Below are 26574 nucleotides of genomic sequence, written 5' to 3' on the forward strand. Positions count from 1 at the left end.
GCTGTAAAATCAACACTTTACAGCAAGAAGAGCTATGGACTACAGAAAAAGCGTTTCCTATAAGGACTTATAAACTGACTGCATGAGAGATGAAAGGAAGCCAAAATACTCAGATAGCATTTGGTTTTTGTTTTTTGAATCACTGTAAAAAAAAAAAAAAAAAAAAAGAAAAAAAAAAAGACTGGGATTTTTTTTGTATAGAGAACACTAAACATATAATAAAACATTGTTCAAAACTCAGGCAATGCCTGTCCTTCGTGTCCATCAGCTTTTTGGCCACTGATGCTGTCCCTTCCATGGCCCCACTGTGCCCACAGCCCTTCCCAATGAAGAACCATAGAATCACCCAGGTTGGAAAAGACCTTGAAGATCATCAAGTCTAACCACAGCCTAACCACAGTACTCTAACTCTACCAACCTTCTGCTAAATCTATCCTTGAGCACCACATCCAAAAGGCTTTTAAACACAACCAGGGACAGACTCAACCACTTCCCTGGGGAGCCTATTCCAGTGCTTAACTACCCTTAAGAGCACAGCTCAGAAGCTGTGATGGGATGCAACAGGGCAGGTTGATGGTGGGACTTGAGGAGCTGGGGAAGGGGGGTGGCTCAACAGCACTTAACCCCAAGCCAACCATAGATGAAGCATTTCCCAGGCCAGAGAACCCTGCAAGCTCAGTGCAGCAGTTCCTGTGGCTCAAAGCAACGAGACAAGACCTGCGTCTTCACTAAGCACATCATGAGAACATCTAATACAGAGGAATAGACCAAAGTACAGACAGCCCCACAGAGCACAGAGGAGCTGAAGCAGGAAGCCTCCATGGTCCAACAAACTCATGGGAGCACCTATTTCTTTAACCTATTTAACCCAGGTGCCCACAGCTCCCAGCAGAACTCTGCATTTCCCATCCCTACTCCAGGCTCTGAAATGCTCTTTGCTCCCTTGTGCAAAGCCTTGACGAGAATGGGCTGGAGGAAGGGGGAAAAAACACAAAGCTATTTGGCTAATGAAGATGTAATTGCTGCAGACCTCACTAAGAGGATGAAAGTATTACTGCAGTGCTGCGGGAAGGGGGGCTTTATCTGCCCCCTCCCCATCCCTAGGACAGCACTGGGGAACAGAAGTACCTTAACTTGGGGTAGGAGAAGTCCCAGAGTGTTTGGGGTAATGGGGGCAACAGCCATCCCAATCCCTACCCCAAAGTCCTATGGGATGTGGAAGGATGGGGCATGAATAGCACTGAGCATTGCAGTCCTGGCACAGGACCAGCAAGCATCAACACAGAGCAGGACCCTTCTGAACCAGGTGGGCTCAACCAGGAAACATTAAAAACGTTCTTTTATCCACCCTGAATGCTTTGACAGATGCTGGCTATTCCCATCACTCCTATAGGAAAAAGTGATGTTATTGCCCAGAAATGAGTGATAGCAGCCCCATCCCTGTGATCAATACAGGGGAGATATGCACACATTAGTGCTCAGCTCTTTTTATGGCACCATCACTACACCCACTTCTTCCCTGACCTCAGTGGGACACAGGTCAATGCTGACAACCCCAAGTTGCCTCAGAGGGGCAATTCTACCTCCAGCACATTATCCATTACCATCACTAAGAGCTCCAGCAGCACTGGGAATGGCCATGGGAGCCCTTATGGAGCTGCCTCCTCCCCAGCTGCTACAGGACAAAGCCCCAAGGAGTCACTGATACCCCAGATCCAACCCTTGGGAGCTGTGGGAGCAGAGACATGAAGGAGGGGGGCAGGGGATAGACAGAAGACCTCTGCTCTGCCTGGAGACGACAGCAGGAAGGGCTGTGTCCAATTCTTCCTTGTCTCACCTCAAAATAACTGCTGAGATCAGAGAAGGGGACAAGAGAAGGACAGGTGGAACCCACTCTGTCTGGCCAGAGGAGTCCAGACCGCTGGAGCTTTGCCAATCAATAGAGATACCGATGCCTTAATTACTCCTCTGTAATTGCAGGCCATTAACCTGCGGACAGCCCAATTGTTCATTGATCTCCCTCCATCATTAACAGACCTGGGAAGGAGGGGAAGCATAGGGAAGCCACTGATCCCACTGCTCTGGATTTGCCCCCCAGCCAAGCACAGACTGGGAGCTGCTGGAACCTTGACTTGCTCAAAGCATCATTGGGAGGTCCTGGTGTGTCACTGTCATATCCCATAGCATCACCCTCCCAGACAGACCCTGCCAACATGTGCTTCAGGTCCCACTTCTGACAGCCACACTTGTCTCAATGGAACTTCCCCAAATGTTGCTATAAAGCAATTCCTGCAGCCTGCACATAAACCCAGTTACGTACACCTACAGTTACACACATCTTCAGGCACGGGGGAGTGAATATATATAGAAACACTGCACAGGGGTGGCTGTCCCCAGCAAAGCCCTGCAGCTGGGGATGCTCCCACCCCATAGAGCTGGGATTTTACCCCCCCAGCCCCACACCTGCTCCAGCCCCATAGGGACACGGTTTTGGGGCTCCTGAAGGAGCCGGTTGAGCTGAGCAGCCCGGAGGGCTGAAACATGCATTATGCATCATGCTGCAAGCTGCTCTGACTGGTCCTTGCACTGTGGCAAGTGAGGTAAAGGCAGCGGGAGAAGGAAAAAAAAAGAAACCCCTCTCTAGGGACCGGCGTGGTGGTTGGCAGAGAGCGAGGGAGCGCGCACGCAAGGAGGGAGGAGAGGGAGGAGCACATCCTAATGCAGAGATGCTGCAGTGGCTCTGGGCACACACATCCCCACTCGGGCAGGCAATCAGCCGGGCTCAGTACCGAGGCAGGAGCTCCTCGACCCCGCATTCCTCCGCCTCATGCTCAGCCCTATATCCTATCCCAGGTAAGAGATTGCTCTCTCTATCCCCTCAACGTAACGGGGTTGGGTTGGGGGGGGATATATATAAATAAATAAATAGATGAGGCTGCAGATTTCGGGACACCATTTCTAGCAGAGTCAACTCTCCCTATAAAGAGAAACAGCCGAATCCTGCTGGATCGGGGACGCAAGGGCACGGCGTGGGTTTGGACGCTGCTTGGGGCGATGGCTCTGCGGGAACAACTCGGCTTTGCTGGGGATGGAGTTAGAAGGAATGGGGGCAAAGCAGTGGCACTTGTGGCAGGGGATGGGCAAGGCTGTAGGCTGAAACGGCTCTTAAGGACCGAGTCAGAACTTATTTGTTGTTAATTGCTACAGTTATACCTCGGCTTTCTATTCTGGTTAGTGGCACTTTGCAAAGCTCCAACCTGGAGGGGTGGGGGGGCTGTCGATCTCAGGCTGCTCAGCACCCCTGGATCGGGAGGGCAGAGCCCAGGTGCCCCTTTACAGAGGGAGGAGAGCAATGCCCTGTGACCCCCCTCCTCTCCCTCCCTGCTCTCAGCTACTCTGGGGGTATTGCTGTGTTAGAGGCTGGTCAGCATGTTGCAGCAGGAAGGTGTATATGTGTGTGTGTAGGGGGGGGTCTTGATGTAATATACCCTGTGCTTGGCTTTGCTCTGAGTGCTCGGGTGGGGAGCAGCTGGCAGCACCGGGCTGCTCAGTGAGGCTCCACTCCCTCACTGTAAACTTCCTGAGCTCCCCTTCCCTCTGCATCTCACCCACCTATTCCTCCAAAGCTCTCACTGCTCCCACAGCACCGACGTTATTGTTTCAGCCAGGCTGGGGGCATTCATAAGATTGCCATCCATCTGAAGGAACACTAGTTGCTCTAAGGGTGGGAAGCAGCAGCCTGAGAGCTGAGAACAACCCAAGTGTTCCTGGAGGCTTTGGGCAGATCCCAGCACGGCTCTACCTCCCCTATACACATCCACAAGCAGCTCAGGGTGCAAAGCAGAAGCACAAGATTTAGGGGTAGGTGTGAATGTATGGATAAATCTCTCAGTGCTATGTATTTGGCAGCACTCTATGCAAAACAGCCTTCTCTGACCTCTCAGCATAGCCAGAAATGCACCTTCCACCCTCTAAGGAAGCTCAGGGGGAAACCATAGTGTTGGGTGGGACCGTGCTCTGTTTGGGGCAGCAAGGAAAGCAGTGGTCTGTTCTACCCTTGGGGTCTGAATGCACCCACAACACCAAAAGCTGTTTGCTGCACCAACACAGCTCCCAAACTTACTTTGTACAGACAGGTGAGAAAGGGTCTGCAAATCAAGGGAAGGTGCTGGGGTTACGCTCAGCCCATGGAGTGCAGCGATGATGCATTGAGACAAAGGAACCGTAACACCCTTCTCCAGCACCCAATCAATTATGATCCAACAGAGTAACCATGACTTTTGTCGCTTGGAATGGATGCATTTACCAGCCTGTGCCTCTGCAGACGCATCGCACGCGAATCACAGCAGGGCTGTAGAGAAGCATCTCCAACACATGAGCACATAACGCAGCACGCAGAGCCCACGTGCACAGCCCATAGCCTGGCTGCTCAGCCCCAAACTAGCCATGAAAGGTCACTGAGCCTAAATGAGGGGGTAGATACCTTATTTCTCCTTCCTCTCTTTAGCAGACCTTCAAGTCCATACCATTTTATGTGCTTGCTAGGAGCATGCCAAAAGGGTACCCCCCCATCTTTAGGGCGTGCTTGAGAATCACCCTGCTGGCTGCTCAGCCATGCTCTGCTTGGAACAAGGATGGTTTTGTTCTATCTCATGGGCTCAGGCGTGGCACAGCACTGCTGTCATCTCCCCCCTCACAGCTGGAGGCACATCTGTCCCTCCTGAGCTTGCAGCATGCCCTATAAACCAGTGTACTGTGCAAGAAACCCAGCATTGCTCAGAGGCTGTCAGAGGTGGCATTAAAGCACGATGCATAGGAAGAGGTAAGAGAGGAGTCCTTCAAGAGCTCTTTAAGAGTCAAATAATGCTGATAGAAGGGGAAAAAAAAAACCAACCAGAAACTTGCTCTAATGAGCTCTGTCGGGCTCTGTCTAGATTAGGGAACCAAATCTAACTCATTTTTGGTTACCACCCCCACTTGATGTCTTCAGGCGCTCAGAGAGATGCAGATAAGGACTACAGTCAATGAAACCATCAGATCCCAAACAATACAGAAACTGCTTCTTTGAACCCAGTGCATCCCCTTCCTATTCCCCTGGCACACCCTTAACCCCATAACTACAGCCGTAGGGTCCAGCATTCACCAGAGGGGTTTTCAACACAACCCCAGTAGAGATGCCCAGAGGCATTAGTGGGCATGACAGGTACTCCCACCAACAGCAGCTTACAGCTCAGTCACTGCATGTAGCAGTTATCATACAGCTGGCAGAGCTGGCAGCCCCACAGCAGAGCTGCAGAGCAGGAGAAGTGGGATCTGTGTTTTGCACAGGTTCCTGCTTGTTTTTAACAAGGCAGAGAGCAGCCTGGCACCAGCTAAAGATGTAACGTTAATGCTTTAGCAGACAGATGAGCAAGCTGAACAGAAGGACTATGTCTCCAAAGGAGGAAAATGAATGCATAGTCATAACATGGGATATCCCAAGCTATTCCTGGGAGAAGGGAGAGGATTTCAATGCTGCATCCTCATCACAAGGCCAAGGAGCTCCCATGAGGTTGGGAACATGCACAGGATCTCCTGCACAGACAGCTCCCTACCTACTGGCACATATATGCTGGCATAGGGCTGATGGGTGCTCGAGGTCAGGGTTTCCCTATACCACTCTCCTCCCTGGGGCAGATTTTCCAAGCCCTGTGCTTGTTTTGCCTTGCTACAGCCTCTCTAGGAGCCCCGCTCCTGCCAAGTGATGTAGGAGCAGGCAGACGGGCTCGATGGCAGGTAGGAGCTATTTATACCTGTGACACATCAAAGAGCTGTGCCACTGAGAGCAGCACCGACTGCAGAAAGTAGGCGAGTTTGGGAGGCTGAGGTTCCCCACAGACACACTGCGATGGGAAAGGAGAACCTTGGTTTGGAGATGATGTATTTTGGGGAGGCAATAACAGCATGTACATCCCACCTCTGCTGCCCACACCAAAGCCCAACTTTTAGCATCTCTCAGCTCCTCCTGCAATGCAACCCCAGTGCAACATTCTGGGTGATGCCCAATAGTGAACTTACACAGGGGTGTCTACCAGCAGCACCAGATATTGTGATCTTGAGCACATGTAATCAGGGTGTTAACAAAGGCTTCAGGCAGACACCATCTCTCCATCAGCAGCACGCTAAGCTGGAGGCATTCATGCCCTGTTTTCAAAGACTTTGAGCATCCTTCCAGCTGCCATTGACTCCAGCTATTGACTGAGACAGCCATCAGGGAGAGCTGCGTGCTTGTATCCAGCTTACAGGGAAATCCTACATGATTTCCTCCTCCACAATCCTGGCTTTTGTCTGAAGCTGGTACAGGGAGCTTTACAGGGGGCTGCTCTGCTCCATATCATCACCTGCTTTGTTACAACTAAGGTTATATCACACCAGCAACTCCAATCCCAAACACACTGCCCAGCAGCGCTGTGCACATACACGTGTCTCTATGTGCTCTCAATCAACGCCTCCTGACCCAAAGCAGATCCCTGCTTTGTCTTATGCACAAAGAAGTGACAGGCTGTGGCACCAGCACTGGGGTTTGCTTGGCTGGGGAGATCTTGCTGACTAAAAGAGAACTCCCACTGAGCCCCTCTCACAATGAAGTGCCGTGACCTGTGATGTACATGAATGTGTTGTCCAATTATTAGGAGGGAAAAAAAGCACTTAAAAGACACAGAGACAACAGAGACAGCTTGAGCACGGTGCCTTAATGCAGCCGTCCTGCTGGGTTCATATCAGCAAGCCCTGCCTGCTCTTTGCACGGGGCTCCATGAGCTTCTCATAGAGAAAATAATAAAGCTGCCCAATGTTTGCAGGAGCTGCATGGGACAACAAGGCAGCACACCAGCACACCATGCACTCATTCTCATGCCAGACCATGTCATACTCTACCAGCATAGCAGGGATCTCCACCTCCCAGACTTTTCTCCCATCTTTTTGATGTGTTTAACCTCTCCCTGCCCTTCAGAAGTGTTGATCAGACACTGATCCTCACCAACACAGCTCTGGCACAATTATATCAATCCAAAATATATAAGGCATGGCCTATGGGAGGTGCAGAGTGAGTGCACATATCCCAGGTGAGAAACACATTGTCCATAGATTGCTATAAGCACCATCACCCACACCTGAGGCTCTTTCCTCCTCCCATTTCACAGCCCAAATCCTACAGCCTCACCTAAAAATATGGGTTTGGGTTTTCCAGAGCCTTGCTCTGCAAGAGGAACAGCATCTATCCTGATGTTTGTGTCAGGGAAAGCGCATTAGTTTCCATGGATATGCTGATTCAGAATTACTCCAGATGTAGATGGGTTCACAGTGCACTGCTCAGAGACCTGCAGCGCTGCTGCACCAGGTGGGAAGCACAGCTCCCACAGAGCAAAAAGCAACAGGAACAGATAGGATCAAAACCAAAGCTCATCCCCAAGTTTTAGAAGTGCCAACATCTGAGGATCCAACAAACACAACCAACTTTTCCTCCAGCCACAAGCAAAGCTGGTTTGCATAGTACATGACTCTCAGTTAGGTTCTTATTGCTTGACTTCATTTCCAAAGGCATAAGGGAAGGGACAGAGAGGCCATAGCAAGGGTTAACAGCACAGCACAACAACTTGCAGAACATCCCAGACTAACAGCAAACTGCAGCAATTACTCACAAGTCCTGTTCCCAGCAGAGCCCTGCCATGCTATAACCCCAAATCTCCTCCCATAGGAGCCCAAACAGCCCCCTCCAAGCATTACTTGATTTTCTTCCCCCACTTACCTCCCTCCTTCCAGCATATTCTCCATTCTCTGCACTGAACCAGGAAGACAGAGCTCAGCCCTGCAGACAATTTAACAAATGAGGGCTGATTGCAATTGCTCACACCTGAGGAATGGGGCTGACCTGGGGGCCTTGGGGACTCAGGAGCAGCATGGCCTGAAGAGTACACTACTCCTTGTGTGGTGGCTCTGCTCCCATCCTAGTGCTCAGTCCCTTTGCCCCACATCATCTCCTTGTCCCCATGCTGTGCTGTTGAGCATCACAGCCATGCCCAGAGCTGTGACCCCTGCCTCCACTGCTGGTGCAGAGCCCTGACTGAGTGCAGACCCAAAGCACCTTCCCCAATCTGTTCCACCTGCTGCTACAAGCTGCTGCCTTCAAGTGCCACCATCACCCCCACCCCAAATCTTTGCCTTCTGTGCTAACACTGCAGCCCATCTAGCAGTAACAAACACATTGGGCAGGCACAGCTCCTGCTCTGCAGGTTGCAGCCGGTGCCCTGCAGGGTGCTGCGGGCACCATCTGCTCCCCACAGCCCAGGCATGGAGCCCAGTGTGAGGATGTGCCCGCTGTGCAGCTCTATGAGGAGGACAGGGAAAGATAGAGCCAGGAGGCAAAGCGTGTCCCAGAACCCCCCTGCAGCACAGAGCAGGGAGTCTTGGAAGTGCAGGAATGATTCATAGCTCTGCATGGGGTGACTGATGAGACCAGGGAAAGCTGAACCCCTCTGGGTGTGTTGCCCATTGGATCACAGTGGTTTCGGTGCTCAGTGTTGGTTTTGGCTGGTCTCAGGGTTTTTTGCCCCAATTCTGCTGCAGATCCTGGGGCCACCAGTGGATTCTCAACTCAGGAAGGGCAGAATTGAGAGTCTGCATCTCTCCTGAGCACAGACAGCTTTGCGAGAGGACAGACACGTTACTATAAAATCCCTTTCAACTCACTGAGACATGATGTTCTGGAAGTGGACAAAACGTACCTGACATTGAGCAGATTTGCAAGAAAAATCCAGCAAAGATCAGAAGTGTGCTCATTCCAGCCTTAGAGATGCTCCTTAATGAGAGGAACACACAGCACAGGGCACACCGTGTCAGCCACCCTCAGCAGCTCTCCTTCAATGGAGAATGTTGCAGCAGAAGTCCAATTTCTCATCTCATAACTAACCCCGAAGGACTGAATCTCACTCATTGATCTATGATAGGTTGTGCTGGCCGTGACAGCTCTCCCTGCAGCCCAGGTCCCACTATGAGCTGGGAGATGGCAGGGCCAGCATGGTGTCATTGGTGTCATTCCCTGCTTTGTGCCAAAGCTGCCTGGATTCAGAGCCCACCACCCACTGCACTTCAGCCCTCCTGGCTCCATCACCTCCCATTGATGCTGTCCTAGGATGAGGCAGCACCTCCTGCCCCAGAGGCTGATGAGAATCCCAAACTTCTCCATAGTTCTTTCCTAAGATCTCTGTCTTGGTGACAATGGATCTCTCTCTGCTCCCAGGGGTTCCAGCACAGCGCTAATGCAACCCCATGCGCATGTCTCCAAGTGTGCCCATGCTGCTGGAGGTATTAATGACAGCATCCATTAGGGGGGATGACAGATCCCCTTTCAGTACAACAGAAGGCTCTCGAGTGACTGTCAAAATACCCCATGAAGAGGGAAAAGAACAGCTCCCTGAGGGCCCTCTGCTAATGAAGGGCACGACCAATAGATCGGATGCACAGTGCATGGCTGTGCATGGGAGAAGTTTAGAGTCAGGTGCAGAAAACACAGCTCAGGGCACTGCCTGGGGACAATCTGTGCAGCCCCAGGTGTGCTCTCAGCATCAATGGATCACGTCCCTTAAGCAATACAACAACAAGGAGCATGCCAAGCAGCATGGGAGAAGGTGATGTGATCCAGTCCCTAATAGAGAACTAACCCAACCTCAGCACACATAGGAATTACTCTGTTATTCCCTTGCATGTAGGCCGTGCCTGGAGCTCACCCTGGATAGCACCTTGCCTATTTCTGCAGAGGATTTAAAGTGCAGAATGTGCTGAGATTGGGTTCCAGAAAGCAAATGGAGCAGCTTTCCCTATTACCTCTTTAGGAGTCCTGTCCTGGTGTCCCAGCACAGCCATGGGGAGGGACTTGGGAGACACAGGAGCAGTGGATTCTAGGAAGCAAGGAAAGAAAATGATGTGTGCATCCAAAATGAGAGCAGAGTGGGGTCTGGGATGAAAGAGGCGAGCTGCAGAGCCAGCTGCAGAGCTGGTGATCAAAGCTGTGGTTTACATAATAAATAATGAATTGATAACTAATTGAATAATTCAAACCAGCTTAATTTTTACAACTAACAGCTTTGCTGAGCCGTAGGGAAGGAACTGAAGGGCATCCTGTGCTCCCTCCCTGTGAGCTCTGAGCTGTTTTGGGGTGATGCACCCCCAGATGCAGGATGCAATCTGCTCCTACTCCAACACAGCACTGAGTGCAAAAACAGACGGAGCAAAAAGCTGCTCCTTGTCCTAAAGTGCTTACGCTGGAAGCATGAGACACATGAGGGAGAGGCAGGCAGAGGGTGAACAATGTGGTAGTGTTTGCTGGAAGACCGTGGGTTCAGGACGATGTTTGGGGCATGATGCTGATTGACATCAAGTGATTTCATCGGCCTGACTCACCCCAGAGCTGCTGGATGGAACAGGCAGCGTGGGGCAGCCAAAGGGAAAGGAGCTCATGCCCATCTCTGTTCTGTCCTCATACTGTCCCTCTCTGTCACCCTCACTGCTTCAGGGCAGGTCCTCCTCCCCCAGATCTGCCATATTATTTAGGCCTCTGCCATAGGAGCATTTAACCTGAGTGTCAGGCTGGGCTCTGCCCTCAGTGCTGTGTGGGGAGGCTGGCATTCAGCCCCTGAGCCCAGCAAGGTGAAAATGAGGACCTCGGATGTGGTTTCTTCCCTTCATAGTAGGAAAATGTTCTATTTTGGGTGAGGATACTGAGGGCAGGTGGCTTTCCCAGTCCCAGATTCCCCAGAGAGAAGACTTGAAGCACACACAGGACAATCCATGTTTGCTCAGGTGCACGATAACAGCAGCACTTAATGAGCAGGCGCTGTGTGTACCGAGCAGCAATGCACCAGGGGATGCAGTGTATGGGATGGAGCCGGCGTTCACAGGGGCAGCCAGATGGGAAGGGAGTGAGGGACCAGCTGGGGCTGGGTGGGCTGCAGAGCTTGGCAGTGCCTTCAGTGAGTGGGATGTGGGATGAGTTGTTTCCCAAGTCATTGTTAACAAAGAGGGGGAAGGAAAACAAAACTGGGTGTCCTCCTTGGATGTCTCCAGAGTAAAGGGGCTGGAGCAGAGCAGTAGGATGCCCACAGGCAGCCACTGCCTGTTAGGAGAGAGTTGTTTTTGGAAGAGGGAAGAAGAAGAGTTGATGGTATGGGGAGGAGAGGGAGATGGAAAAGGAGGAGAAGGAAAAAGGAAAAAGGGAAAGCGGAAAGAGAAAGGGGAGAAGGGAAAGGAAATAAAAGAGAGGGAAACAGAAGGGGAAAGGAAAAATGAAAGGGAAGTGGGAAAGGGAAAGGAAAAAGAGGAAAAGAAAAGAGGGAAAGGAAATGGGAAAGGAAAGGGGAAGAGAAAAGGGAAGGAAAGGGAAAAGAAAGGGAAAGGGAAAAGGGAAAGAAAACAGAAAGGGGAAAGGGGAAAGGAAAAAGAGAAGGGAAAAGAAAAAGGGGGAAGAAAAAAGGGAAAGGAGGAAAGGGGAAAAAGAAAAGGGAAAAGGGAAAAAGAGAAGAGCTCCTTCAGACCTCAGCATGTTTCTCACTGGCTGCTCTTACAGACACCTCCTGGTGCCCACAGGGACATTGAGCTGCCCTGGGGCCTCATGGAGCAGCAGGTAAGTGCAGTGCTTCTCTTGCAGGGCTGCTGTCCCCTCTCAGCCATAAAGCCACGGCCATAACATCTGGAGCACAGGATGGGAGGCACTGCCGGATTCATCTGCACCTCCCTGGCCATCATCATCTGTGTGGGTAAGAGCCTGATGCTGCTGTAGGGATGGATGCCTTTCTGCTACATCCCGGCTTCAAAGATTCCCCCATTTGCCATCCACTGGGGATTGCTGCCGGATCTCAGGGAGTGTCAAACTACACACTAAGGGTCCCTTTTCAGCAGGGAGATCTTTCATATCAGGCAGTTGAGAATTAGATGATGTCTTCAAGCTAATTCATCATCCCAAGAAGAAGCTGCTTGGCTGTCTTATAAATATCTAATTACCTTTTAGTGTTCTGTGGGTCCCAAGAGAGGAGGAGGGGAGGGGCGGCTGCCCTAGATTGGGAGGCAATTAGCCTGTTTGGAAATCACATTGACCCAAATCTGGTAGAGGCCCCAGGATGGTGCTGGGCTCTCCCATTAACCAGCTGAGTTCACCCAACTCATTCCTATCCAAGCTGAGCCCGTAACAAATGAGTCACTCCCAAACCCTACGAGGGTTATTTTCTCCTGACCTCTGGCTGCTGATGCAATGGATCTCAGGGACCATCTGGGACAGAGTGAAGCCCTCACTGGAAATATAAGCCAGGAACAAGGACCAAATGATGGCAGCTCTAGATAAGGCTGAAGGAAACGCTCTGGGGAGGGGTGAAGATGGACCCGATAGCTCCAGATCTGGAGTTTGGGTTGGTAACATCACCCCTCCCTCTGACATATCACAGAGTGACGAGTTCCCAAGGACAGGAGAAATAACCGCTTTGATTGCATTCAGATTTCCTATAAAACCAATTAGTTGCTCACGTGCCAGGCTCAGGCTGTGGTCAGAGCTCCGGAGTTGAGGATGCACTGCCAGTTCTCAGTGACAGGATTGCTGCTGATGCACTCATCACCTGCAATACATCTTGGCAAACGTTCAGCTGAGACATCCGTGATTTCCTGCTCTCCAAAGCTGGAATGGGGCTCAGCACATCCTGCATCCTCCTGGATGTTGGGTCTTCCCAGCTCTGGCTACCAGCATGTTCCAGGTGCTGGCAATAAGAGCACAGAACCACACTTAGATTTCTACTCCTGCAATTTCTGTTATAAGGTCTGGGATGGTTTTTACACTCAAAGATTACAGCCTTGCCACCGTATTTCATTATACGGTATTTTTCTCTCCCAGACATCAGCACAAATCACTCTCGGAGCGCTGGAAACGTTCAAACATTTCTGCAGCTATTTCTTCCAAATCTTAATGTTCCGATATTCCATCTCCACCTTCCCCTATTTATTTTAGTGTTATGACTGATTTCGCTTCAAAACGAATGTTGTTCCACCCAGACACAGCAACACATTGAGAATAATTTCTGCTCCTAGCTGGGTCTCAGCGCAGAAGTAGGGCTGCATATGGCAGGCTCAGTTCTGAAGGGATCCCTCTGCCTCTAGCACACACAGCTTGCAGGCTCAAAGATGTTGTTTTGTGTTTGCCTTCTCCCCGCTGCCCGAATGACAGAGCCCTGGGAAGGTCTTCTCATGGTAGCATTATAAAGAAGAGTTCTATGGTGACAGCAGCAGCTGAGATGATCGGTCTCGGAGGTACTCAGATCTGCTGCTCTGCTTTGATCTCAAGTTCTCAGCTCTAACCACCATCAGAACTTGTAACAGTTCAATTATCGCTTTAATCTAATGCTCGTTTCGCTTAATGAGTGAGATGTGGGATTTCACCTCCAACACCAACCGGACACCTTGGAACTGTACATAAAATCTGTCTGAACTTCTGGCATTGATTGCATATGAGAAAATCAATGCCTGACAGCGGTAGCCCATAACCTTGGCAGAGAAAAAGAGACAGAGGAGGATGCTGGGCTCCAGGTGGGATGGGAGGGATGATTGGCTAAACCTCATTGGGAAAGAGCTCCCATGAGGGGAAGCATATATAGGACTGACTATAATACAACATTTGTTACATAATCAGAAGTTATTTACCATGTGCTACCTATTAACCTCTGAATGCAAATCTGCTCATCCTTAATCCATTGACTGCTGTCGCTCAGCACACAACAAATACACCACGTCCTCCTTAAGTCTCTATTAACTCATGATTATGTTAAGTGCTGGCCAACAAGGAGCTGTTTCCAGCTGAGAGCAGCGCAGCAGAAGCAGAACCAATGGAGGTGATTTCCAGCACAGAGAATCTTCTCCTTGGTGAATGTAACTATCCCAGAAGGGAGGAAATAAAAGCACTTCTATAGATAGGAGGTGATACGACCCCTGCAAAACTGCTTCTCTCACTCCAGAGCATTAAGGACAGGCACAGAGCAGAGCCCCTGTTAATTGGGCAGTGCCTGGATGTGAGGACCAGACATGGGGAGCAAACAGCTGCTCTGAGCCCTCAGAGCCAATTAGTGCAGCCCCTCTCTCGTTTCACCCTGGTCTCCACATGCCATGAACACGAGGGGAACCCCAGGAGCTGCAGGTGAAGGGCTGTTTTCCCTCAGCCCTGAGAGCCGATCCCTGTTGGAAGTTACTCTTGCATAAAACATCACACTTACAAGAGTCACTTCATTTAACGGGTGACCGTGCTGAGTTCTGCGGGGAAGGAAGCAGATTGCAGGTTGGCATGGCGGTTTTAAGACGGTTATTAATTCAATTACAAAGCATAGAAGGATGCTGGGGGCAGCTTGGCATCTCCTCCCTTATTACTGCAGAGAAGGGGGTGCTTGCCTCACGTCCCAGTCCTGCTAAGGAGCATGGCTCCAGGTTCCAGGGATGCATGCTGGCAGTGATTACCTTGCTGGCTGCTTTTGGGGTAGAGGTTTCCAGGCAGATTTCTGCTTTGTTCTTGCCTATTTTGCATTGCAATTTCTAGCAGTCTGCAGGTTTGCACCCAGCTGCAAGCAGCAGGCGTGACTCAAAGAAAGAGCTGAGGATGCTGCAGCTGCAGGGATGGAGGGAGCAACCAGGTGTGTGCAGGAGGTCAGCACAGAGCTGAGATCTAGCAATGAACATCCAGGCTGTGTTCTCCTCCCTTGCCCTCAATAGGACATAGGAAGAACAAAGCAGCAGCGTTAGTACGGAGGAGGCAGCGGCATGTCCTCACTTCTAGGATGCTGAGAGCACCCCAGCATTCCCAGCTCCCACCCCATATGTGCTTCACAAGAGGTTGTGCCAGAGCTCCTTTGCGTGCCCATCTCTAAGCACGTCTGCTCTTGTGGCACAGCAGAGTCGGTGTGAGATGCTCAGTGGGGAACGCACACAATCTGCCCGCAGCCCTGCTTGGGGCTGGGTGACAGATGGGCTGCTATTCTCACATTGCTCCTCGTTTTATTCCAGATATAGCTCTGTCACCGCCAGGGACACCCTACAAAGCCTAAAAAAAAAGAGATTTTCTAGAGAAAGACACATTTTGCTGAGCAGGTTTTCCCCTCTCTTGCAGTCTGGTGCCAAGCACAGAGCAGTACGAGGAGCTACGGGCCGGTGTTTGAGGAGCAGCCTGCACACACCCTGTTCCCCGAAGGCTCAGCAGAAGAGAAAGTGACACTGACGTGCAGAGCCAGAGCCAATCCCCCTGCAATATACAGGTGAGCCCCATGCTGGCCAAAGACAGTGAGAATGGGACGTCAGAATGTGGGTCTATATGGCACCATCTATGTAAGCACGCAGCCTCAATACATCCTCTCCCTTCCCACTTCTTGGTAGGTGGAAGATGAATGGCACAGAGCTGAAGATGGGGCCGGATTCCCGGTACAGGCTGGTTGCTGGGGACCTGGTGATAAGCAACCCAGTGAAAGCCAAGGATGCAGGCTCCTACCAGTGTGTGGCAACCAATGCCCGTGGCACAGTGGTCAGCAGGGAAGCATCACTCCGCTTTGGCTGTAAGTCTTTTCTTGGTCTGCATAAAGCAATTGAAATGCAGCCCTAATAATGCTGGGGGTAAACCAAACCTTCCAGCTCCATTAAGTAAGGAGAAATTTGGGGGAGAAGTTGTGGATGCAGTGCAGAAATCCCATTGGCGTGTCGGTGCAGCAGCAGTTTGATGCACAGCATTGTCAGTGCTCAGATATGGGGTCAGATATTTCTGTACCTCCCTGCAAAGCCACTGGAAATCATTGGTGAAAGGTGGATGGTTGGACTGGGCAACCTTGTAGGTCTTTTCCAGCCTTGGTGGTTCATGATATGAAAATCCACCCCACGGAGGGGCAGATCACAGCAGCTCCTCCAGCTGCCCATGGGCGAGTTTCACCGCGTGTCTTTAGTCTTGCAGGAATTCTCTGCAGAAGAGCGAGAGCCCGTGAAGATCACTGAAGGTTGGGGAGTGATGTTCACCTGCAGCCCCCCTCCCCATTACCCAGGTAAGGGTTCACATCCCTCCAGCACTAGGAGGTAGAGGAAACCCTCAGCTGCACAAATCACTCCTTGATTTCTGTGGGGAACGCCAGGGGAACAAACCTGGTTTGAATTCACTCTGAAAAGCACCAAAGTAGAGGCATAACTTAGCACGTGGAGAAAATAATCGCTATCCAAGGAACAATTTAAGCTTTGACGGGTCCAGAAAATGACCTGCTTGGTTAAATCCCAGCTGAGGCCGCCAGCAATCTGCGCGGTTCATTCCTTCTCCTGCATCCCCACAGGCTTGTCCTATCGATGGCTTCTGAATGAGTTTCCCAACTTCATCCCAGCCGACGGAAGGCGTTTCGTCTCTCAGACCACAGGAAACCTCTACATTGCTAAGACAGAGGCTTCTGACCTCGGCAACTATTCGTGCTTTGCCACCAGCCACATCGACTTCATCACCAAGAGCGTTTTCAGCAAGTTCTCCCAGCTCAGCCTGGCTGCTGAGGGTCAGTGCTCTCCAATTATCATAAAGAGACTGGGGAAAATGCAAAATTAACAAAGCACACGGGCTCCTGAAGGCTCCAGCACCTGCACAAATTACCCACAGGCCTCTCAAGGGAGCTTAAGAGTTGATGAAAGCATTAATTGGCTGGAGCCTGGGGGAAGCAGCCCTATCTTCATGCTTCGCTGCTAGTGCTGCCATCAGTGGGGTTTCTCTGTTTGATTGTAAAAGAAAAATGGCACCAGGACAGGCTCATATCCCCCGAAACTGCCTTTGGTGACCTTGGGAGGTGCAGTTGAAGATACTGATTTGGCAGGGAGATGGGAGCAAATCTAGTAGGGAATCAGGGAGAAATAGCCTGGAGGTGTTGTAAAGGAGAGGTTTATAGAGACCCCTCTCAGAGCTCTTTAAAAAGGAAAATGAAACGTAGCCTCTGCCCAGCTATAAATTCTCCAAACTCGTGAAGGTTTTGCAGACAAGCGGAACCTCGCAGGTATCTTTGTGCTTTAAGACCTCACATATGCAATTTTAAAGTCATCTGTAACTCCTCACCAGTGCTTTCCTCTTAACAGATGCCAGGCAGTATCCACCCAGCATCAAAGCCAGGTTTCCTGCAGACACCTACGCTCTGACTGGGCAGATGGTGACCCTGGAGTGTTTCGCCTTTGGGAAGTGAGTGCAGCACTGCATTGCTCGGGGTGGGGGGCAAATCACAGACCCAGCAATGGATCTGCTGAACACAGGAGGGGGGTAGGGGGAGAGATGGAGCAGGAAAGCCAATCTGTCCTGCTGGCCAAGGCCCAGCTGGGATGGGATATGATTGAATCAGGACTGGGTTGCGCCACCCTGGGTACCTGCTGTGTTAGAACCCATGGCTAAAAAGATTTACTTTCACATAGCCCCGTTCCTCAAATAAAGTGGAGGAAGCTGGATGGCTCACAGACCTCCAAATGGATCTCCAATGAGCCCCTCCTGCACATCCACAACGTTGACTTTGAGGATGAAGGCACTTATGAGTGCGAGGCTGAAAACATCAAAGGGAGAGACACCTACCAGGGCCGCATCATCATTCACGGTAAGGCAGTTCCACGTGTGCCTTTCCATGGTGGGGTGTCTCAGCAAACAGATATCCTCCTCCCCCAGTTCAACCTATCACAAAGGCAGCACAGACTTTCCTTCATGGATATATTTAGGCTGTGGCAAGGACAGAGAGACCTCCTCACTTGCCCTACAATAATTCTAGCAAAAATGAGGTAACCACGAATGGGAGCATAGAGATAAAAAAACAATAGTAACAACAAAACAAACAGATTTGTCTCTCCATCAAATCCTCCTCTGAGCCTGGGTCCTTTCACAAGGGTTAATGCTCAAAGCTATTAATCAGATCTAGTCAAGCTGCAAACTTAGCCCTGTTCTCCCATCCTGAATTCAATCTTTTCTGAAGGTCAGATATGACTGCATTTCTTCTTAGGAACAGAAATAACAATATTCTTCTCCAGATCTGGTTTATGCCATGATTTTGTGCAGTCCACGTGCAGAGCAGCAGTCAGAGTGGACCCAGTCCTGCATCACTGCACAAAAGGCAAAGGCTGTTACTATGGTGAAAAACGCTGTGATAAATAAATCTGCCAGCAGAGATGACACAACGAGCATCCTTCTGCCTGCCTGGCACAGCAGACCTCTGGTCTGATCCTCTTGGCTCTGCCACCTCTCTTGCTCCATTGCAGCTCAGCCAGACTGGCTGGATGTGATCACAGACACGGAAGCTGATATCGGGTCCGACCTACGATGGAGCTGCGTGGCATCCGGCAAACCACGGCCAGCAGTGCGGTGGCTGCGGGATGGGCAACCTCTGACATCCCAGGTACCACTCACTGCCTCACTGCATCCATCTCAGCCCCCCTTTTATCACCCGCCTTCCCCTTCCATGTGCCCCCATGAGGCTGCAAAGCAACGTCACGGTCCTTACCTCCAGCAAGGTCCTTCTCCCGTCACTGCCATCGCAGCCATTGATTCATGCAACTGCAGGAACTCGGAGCCAGTTGTCAGGGCAGATAAGGATCACCTTGTTCCTGCCTTTGTATGAGCCGCAAGTTGCTGCTCAGGCAATCAGCAGTCTCAGCAAACACAGCGCAGCCATGTGGGGCAGTGGCGGCATGCAGTGGAAATGGCCTGTGCTTTTTTCCCCCAGAAAACCAGGCTGGCTTCAACCTGCAAGGAAACTCAGCCCTGAACAGACAAGGCTTGAGTTCCATTTCTGTTCTTCTCATCTAATGGGTTCATCCTCTTGTTTGCACAGAACCGCATCGAAGTGAGCGGTGGAGAGCTGAGATTTTCCAAGCTAGTCCTGGAGGACTCTGGCATGTATCAGTGTGTGGCTGAGAACAAGCATGGCACAGTATATGCAAGTGCTGAATTAACAGTGCAAGGTAATTTCTCATTTCCCAGCGCTCTGGGTTTCAATGGGACACTGAAGCATTTTAGATCTCTTCCTGATATCCTGCAATCTCAGAGTAAGATAAGAGCAGACAAAACTGCTTCACTCACCATTGAAATATAGCTGCTGGTTGAGCACGACACTCTACGAGCCTCTCAAATTTGAATCTGGTGTAAGCTCAGTAATGCTGAAAGAGCACAAGGACATCTGTTTAACTATAGAAAGTGTACAGGACAGACAGCAGCAGCACAACTCCCTTCCATTGCCCTCCCTTTGTCTGGAAGGAAAGAAGCCCAAGAAGTGAGCTCTGCACCCAGCCAACCAGCTCAGATCTGGTGGCTGGAACTGGGCTGATGCTGTAGGGAATATCCTCTACATTTTCAAAAGCAGCTGTTCTTGTGTCTCTCAAAGACCTTGCACTTGTTAGGGTCATGTTGCCATTGCTAAGTACGATGCGTGTCACCTCGCACCTGCCTGGCAGGCATTGGACACCCAGCAGCAGAGGAACCACTCCTGCATCCCGCTCGCCAGATATTGCCATGCTTTGTTACCAAGCCATCCAACAAGAAAGCGGCACCTTAGTGACCTGGCAATTAAAATGCTGACACAGCAGGGCTTGTTAACCCTCTTTTTTTCCCCCCCATTATAGCCTTAGCACCAGATTTTAGACTAAACCCAGTGAAACGACTGATACCTGCAGCCCGGAGTGGGAAGGTCATCATTCCATGCCAACCGAGAGCAGCACCAAAAGCCACTGTGCTCTGGACCAAAGGGACCGAACTGCTCATCAACAGTAGCAGGTAGCAGCACTGCCAACTTCAGCCTAAAAGCCACTGCTAAAACTGACATTTCTTCTTGCCAGAGGATGAGACTTGATGAGCCACGTGTGCTGCTACGCCTCTAAACACACACCCTTTGTTATTCCTCTAGTTTCTCCTATGAAAAACCTCTCACATTGTATTTTGCAGCCTTGTCTTTTTCACCTTTTCCACTAAAATCAGCAAGAGCAGGAAATTGTTTGGTAGGTGTACAAAGTGAGCAGACATTTTAACCTTCTTTCTTTCTATGGTTCTTCATTTCCAGGGTGACTATTACTGCCGATGGCACCTTGATCCTCCAGAACATAAGCAAATCTGATGAGGGAAAATACACCTGCTTTGCTGAGAATTTCATGGGCAAAGCCAACAGCACGGGGATCCTCTCTGTTCGAGGTAGAGATGTTTGGCTTGACTTGGGGCCAATCAAGTGTAAGAATGCCATGATGTGAATTGGAACATTTCACTGTATACTCCCAGAAAGCAATAGGGTACTCAGGGAATCTCAGGCATTTCAGCCCATGCAGCAGCAAACCTTCTGCCAGACCCACCAAACCTTACCCACCGACACCTGATCCTTGGGAAAAGCCTTTCTATTTCCTATCTACTTCATCTTATGAAAAAACAGCAGCTAAAATCCTGCTAGAGAGGGATGACAACAAGTTAGGAAGCATTACCTCATTTTGCTGTGCACCAAACCTGGTCCAAAGAGCCCTCCTTCATCTTCCTCTGCAGATGCCACCAAGATCACACTGGCACCATCCAGTGCTGACATCAATGTGGGTGAAAACATCACTCTGCAGTGCCACGCATCCCATGATCCAACCATGGACTTAACCTTCACCTGGTCGCTGGATGATTTCCCCATTGACTTGGACAAGTCGGAGGGGCACTACCGGAGAGCCAGCGTGGTGAGCACCAAATGGAACTACATACCAATAATAAGGGCTGAAAAGCCACACCGGCCCCTTTGTTTGCATGTTGGGTTGTGGTCAGCTGTGTTTCCCTGCTGTCCTTTCTCCCTACACAGAAAGAAGCAGTTGGGGACCTCGCCATTGTCAATGCCCAGCTGAAGCACTCGGGGCGATACACATGCACAGCCCAAACAGTTGTGGACTGCACTTCAGAGTCAGCCACGCTGACTGTCAGAGGTAATTCCTGCTCTTTACAAGCCTGAGGCACCAGCAGGTTCTTTGTGAGGGGTCAGCCCTTTCTGTGCAACCACTCCGCAATCTCACATTCCATTTGGCTGGGAGTTGTGAGCATTAAAAGGAGCAAAATGGGAGGTGAGGCTTCCTTGCCTCCAGAAAAGAAAGGTTTGATCCTCATTTATGACTTGCAGAACATAAAGAGCAATAAGCCCCCCAACTCCTGACACTTCAGTAACACGACCACCTCTCTCCTTCACCCCAGGACCCCCCGGACCCCCAGGGGGTGTGGTGGTGAGAGACATTGGTGACACTACAGTCCAGCTGAGCTGGAGCCGTGGCTTTGACAACCACAGCCCCATCGCCAGGTACAGCATCGAGGCCAGGACTCTGCTCTCCAACAAGTGGAAGCAGATGCGCACCAGTAAGTGCCCTCAGGGCTGTGGAGTTGCCTCTGAAGTCCAAGACCAGCTCCCTGCTGAGCTCTTGCTCTGTACTCCACCATTTGCTCTATTTGTTCTCCTCTCGTGTTATTGGATTATATAGATCCTGTAAACATCGAAGGCAACGCCGAGACAGCCCAGGTGGTGAACCTCATCCCTTGGATGGATTACGAGTTTCGGGTCTTAGCGAGTAACATCCTTGGAGTTGGGGAGCCAAGTTTACCCTCCAGCAAAATCCGTACCAAAGAAGCAGGTACGTGCAGACATGCTCAGAGGTGGAATAGGGAATCAGAGGCACCTACATGCAGAAAGAGAAGGCTGGCTTGCAGCAAACCCTGGCTTGGGCAATTAGTCTTCTCCTTGAGTGCTCCTGGAGGTGAACCCATCGCAAATTTTTCTGCCTTTTTGCCCATTTACACATCAAAGACAAAGAATTACCAGAACTGGCAGCCAGCCTCACCAGCATGAGTAACAATATATTAAAGCACTACAAATCCTAGCCTCAAATACGATACGTTCTGGGTAGTAATGTTTAGAAAGGTGAAAGAGCCCTATTATATTAGAGAGCACAACTGTGCAAACACAAGATAAATTTCCCAGCTGTAAATGTTGATTCTATCTCGTGCAGCTCGAACACGCAAGCAGAAGGGATGTAGGATCAGCAGGAGAAACACTCGCAGTGCACCAAGTGCATATTAACTCCTTTCTAATTCAAGCTCTGCCACAAATTCCTGCTTCTGAGATTGATTCTCATCCCCTCAGAGAAATACTGCTGGTAAATAAGCATGTCAGGGACTAGCCAGTGTTCGAGACCTGATTTTCACAAACATCTGAAATACTCCTGGCTGAGAGGCAGCTGCCTGTGTCTGTCTTTGTGCTCATCCTCACCACTGTTGTTCCTTTAACCCAACCTGTCTGCAGCACCCACAGTGGCACCATCTGGGCTCGGCGGTGGCGGAGGGGCTCCCAACGAGCTCATCATCAACTGGACGGTGAGTCAGTGGCACAGCACTGGCAGGAGGGTTGTGGGAGGGCAGGGGACAGCAAATCAGTGCTGCAATGCAACTGCGATACGCAATGGAGCCAAACACTGTGCTTAGCGGCGATCCCAAAGCTTCCTTTGAATGGACAAGCTTAGGTTGAAAGGGACTTTAAATACCACCACCCTGCCACAATGGCATCTGAACAGCCACAGGAGCAACTTTGCTCATGGCAGACATAAGGAAATCATAGAACCTTTTAGGTTGGGAAGACCACAAAGGTCATCAGTTCCAACCACCAACCCATTGCCATTGTACCACTAAACCACGCCATTCGGTGTGACCCTTTCTCTTGAAAATCCCACCCAAAAATGCCCTAACCAAGGCTTTTTCCTCACAGCCAACACTGCGGGACTACCAGAACGGAGATGGCTTTGGCTACATCCTGTCCTTTCGGAAGAAGGGCACTCAGGGATGGCTCACTGCCCGCGTGCCTCATGCAGAATCCCTGCACTACGTGTACCGCAATGAGAGCATCGGGCCCTACACCCCCTTCGAGGTGAAGATCAAAGCATACAACAGGAAAGGAGAGGGACCGGAGAGCCTCACGGCCATCGTGTACTCTGCAGAAGAAGGTGAAGGGGGCTACAGGGGCTCTTGGTGTCTGGCGGCTTGCTGATAGGAGAGGTTTCTTTCATTTTAAGGGCAGCTGATAGCGATTTGAGCATAGGATTTATCTTCTACTTCAGTACACAGATAGAGGCTTCCCTAAGCACAGAGCAGACAGATCCTCACAGCATGCAGCTGTTGGTCTCCTTGACCTGCTAAGTCCCTCAATCCCTTCCCCTTTCTTTGCTCTGTATACACAATACCAGCTGTCGGGCTGCATGGTAATGGTGCTGAGGCGAGCCCCTCCTTTCAGTACAGTGAATGCACTGCCCAGAGCTTGGAAAAGCATTTTATCCCCTTTCCTTGTCTTTTTCAGAACCAAAAGTGGCTCCATTCAGAGTTACGGCCAAAGCTGTTCTGTCCTCAGAAATGGATGTGTCCTGGGAGCCAGTGGAGCAGGGAGACATGACTGGTGTGCTACTGGGCTATGAGGTATGAGTCCACCATGGGAACAAGGGATGGCAGAATCAATGAAGTTGTAAGAAACCTCCAAGATCACCAAGTCCAACCACTAACCCACCCTCACCTTGTTCATGTCCCAAGTGCCAAGGGGTGTCCAGCACTGCTTTTGAACAGAGATTTGCAAATACTTCATTCCTTACTGAACCCTTTTCTATTCAGATCCGGTACTGGAAGGACGGTGATAAAGAAGAAGCAGCTGACAGAGTGAGAACAGCAGGGTTGGTCACATCGGCTCACGTCACAGGCCTAAATCCCAACACGAAATACCACGTCTCAGTGCGAGCCTACAACCGTGCTGGAGCTGGACCCCCCAGCCCCTCCACCAACATCACAACCACAAAGCCACGTGAGTGAGCCCTGATCTCCCCTTCAAAAATGTTGTCATGCTCTCTGGGATACCTTCCATTAAACTAACAAGGTGGTCCCACAGCTCTATTCATCAATAAGGGAGGCTCAATAGATGGGTGCAACCAGCACAACCCCTGCATCAGCCCCTGGCTCTCTGAATCTCTATCTCCTTTTGTATCTCCTAGCACCAAGGAGGCCACCAGGCAACATCTCCTGGACTCTGACTGGGTCTACCGTCACCATCAAGTGGGACCCAGTGGTGGCACAGGCAGATGAGTCCACAGTTACAGGGTACAAGGTACAGACAAGCACGTAGAGAGCCTTCTGTTACACATGGCCCTAAGGAAACTACAGGGAACGTAAACTCAAGCTTTCTTCTTCCAACAGATGCTTTACAGGCAGGATTCCCACTCTGCTCCCACACTGTACCTGGCAAGCAAGAGCCGGATTGACATCCCGGTGCCTGAAGACTTCACTCATGCCTTTGTACAGATCCGAGTGACTGGACCTGGGGGGGATGGGGTCCCAGCAGAAGTCCACATCCTCCGAAACAGTGGTATGTGTGCACGTGTACCCCGGGTAGAGATGCTCATCTTCATGGTGCTTCCCAGAGCACTGCAAAACAGTATGTCTATTTCCAGGACTACTTGCTGTCATGTTCTTTGGCTTGGTCACCAACCTCTCCCCAGCCCCTCTAAGCAACCATTCAGCCTAGACTAAACCCAGTTTTATCACCTGTAGCTGAAGCCCTTGGTTCCCTGACTCCCATCCAAATTAGATTCACTGTGTGACATCCTGACTGCATTTAGGCCCCCCCCAATATAAGCTCCAACCCCAGCTCCTTCATTCAGTGCTTAAATGCTCAGATCCCACCTCCAAATTCTTGTTCCAAACACAACCATTCCTGGGAGGTTCACCTGTGCCATGCACAGCAGGAGCAACCAGAACCAATTTTGCACCAATGTCATCTCTGCAAGATGCATCTTTGTGCCTATCCATTACCACAGCCACCCCTTCCTTGCTCCCTTTCTTCCAGGGACCAGTATGATGGTGGAAGACTCCGTGATGAGGCCGGTGCCACATGTTGCCATCATCACCACCAACTCTCTGGCCATGGTGGCCCTGATCCGTTACCTGGAGCTCTGATGGGGCCAGCAAAGCTGAGACATGGGACGTGCCTCCTCCCAGGGCAGCAGGAACTGCTCAGTGTCTGGTGCTGCACCTCCGTGCTTGTACCGCGGCAGCGTTACAGAGAGGGATTTGCTAATGTTATCTGAAGGGAGGAAGAAAGAAACAGCTTTTTTTGTTGTTGTTGTTCCTTTGGAAGAGCACGAGATTTCACACAAGACATGGGTCTGCAACCAGTCGATGTTTTTTCTTTAAGAAACGAGTAAAGCAAAGAAGAATTCTACCCAAATTCAGACAGCTGACTGCCCTGTACACCACATTGAGAAGGTTTTCTGCCTTACGAAGCCATGTACTACAATAACCAGACTGCTAACCTTGACTTTTTTTTAACCATGTACAGTGTATTTGGGGGAGGGGGAAGGGAGACTGAGGGCTGAGGACTTCCAAATGATGGGCATGCTCCAAACCAACCCCAACCGCAGCCATCCCTAAGGAACAATGGGACACGATTCACTTCCCCATAAGAAGAGCCAAATTTCACAGCAATGAGCCCAAGGAGACAAAGCCACAAGAGACACCGCTCTGCTTCATCCTGAAGGAGATGGATGAACACAAGAGTTTAGCTTGTGAACATCTTTTGTTTTTAATGACACTGGTGTTAACTCGCAGCCTCGTGTTTGTATCAGCTGCCGTGCTGTGAGATGCAATGTTTGATGTTATCCATATCCCACCTGGTCCGGGGTGTTCTTGTTATGTTGTTTGCTTCTTTTTGTTTGGGGAGGAGGAGGGGTAAGTGAAAATCCACCTGTATGGAGAGAGGTCCTCCTGATGCAGAAGACTTGGAGATCATTCGATTTCAAGACAGAGAGGACCTTAAAGAAGGAAGAGAAAAGAACATGACACAAATTAACCAAGACCTGGGGACTTCACAAAGCCAGTGCTGAGGCAACAAGGAGGATCTGGAATGGGGCACTCATCCCCAGTCCCAGATATGGGGACGTATGATGGATCCCCTCTGTACTTGGCTCATGTAGTTAATATACATAGGGCTGACACCCCAATGTGGGGATGACCAGGTGCCCAACTGATTGAAATGGCTTGGAAGAGCTGCCACCTATTAAAAGTTCTGCATCTCCCAGTAAAGCAATCAAATGATTCACCTTCCTTGCTGGTGCAATGGGAAGGGACTGGCACGCAGCTCCTACATTAGACGCCAATTCTTTACCCCAGCTAATCATCATAAGACTAACGTGTCCTTGGCCTTAGCCAGCATTAAAGAGATTACATGCATAAATCTCTGCCCTCCTGGGGGAGTGAAGCCTGCTGCACATCCACAGCTTCCCATTACCAGTTTGTCGCATCTGGAAGCAAGAAGGTAACGGGTCCCGCGGTGCTTAGGGAGCAAGAGTAATGCTTTAGGGAGCAGGCAGAGGGAAATAAACATAACATAATAAAGTAATAACATTGAGAGGGCAGCTAAATGCAAAGAAAGAAAGGGCTCTTCGGTTTTCCCTTGAATAAAGCGAAAAATAAAACCTAAAAAAGCAATGCATGATCCCATTGGTGCATGGCAGTGATGG

At 50.4% G+C, this 26574-nt stretch overlaps 1 protein-coding gene across 1 annotated transcript; it reads left to right on the plus strand.

The window, feature by feature from the left end:
• The first annotated feature begins 2707 nt into the window (after positions 1-2707).
• Positions 2708-25719, plus strand: CNTN2 (contactin 2). The gene is made up of 23 exons (XM_015884956.2): positions 2708-2853; positions 11681-11789; positions 15164-15308; positions 15427-15602; positions 15984-16079; positions 16359-16568; positions 17137-17236; positions 17464-17639; positions 18292-18428; positions 18864-18993; positions 19651-19801; positions 20085-20212; positions 20552-20727; positions 20847-20967; positions 21230-21388; positions 21511-21660; positions 22329-22399; positions 22788-23022; positions 23373-23488; positions 23678-23864; positions 24052-24164; positions 24254-24422; positions 24903-25719. Exons 2-23 carry the CDS (start codon positions 11735-11737, stop codon positions 25010-25012), a joined length of 3111 nt encoding a protein of 1036 aa, XP_015740442.1. The 5' UTR covers positions 2708-2853; positions 11681-11734; the 3' UTR covers positions 25013-25719.
• Positions 25720-26574: the final 855 nt, after the last annotated feature.

This window comes from Coturnix japonica, chromosome 26 (assembly GCF_001577835.2).
Source record: "Coturnix japonica isolate 7356 chromosome 26, Coturnix japonica 2.1, whole genome shotgun sequence".
NCBI lineage: Eukaryota > Metazoa > Chordata > Aves > Galliformes > Phasianidae > Coturnix > Coturnix japonica.

What these genes read in the sequence shown, in the direction of transcription:
- CNTN2 (XM_015884956.2), top strand. Translation starts at nt 11,735, where the DNA reads ATGGGAGGCACTGCCGGATTCATCTGCACCTCCCTGGCCATCATCATC. An exon ending in AGCATCACTCCGCTTTGGCT is followed by an intron (nt 15,603 to 15,983) that starts GTAAGTCTTTTC and finishes GCGTGTCTTTAG; the next exon opens with TCTTGCAGGAATTCTCTGCA. An exon ending in GGCAACCTCTGACATCCCAG is followed by an intron (nt 18,429 to 18,863) that starts GTACCACTCACT and finishes TTGTTTGCACAG; the next exon opens with AACCGCATCGAAGTGAGCGG.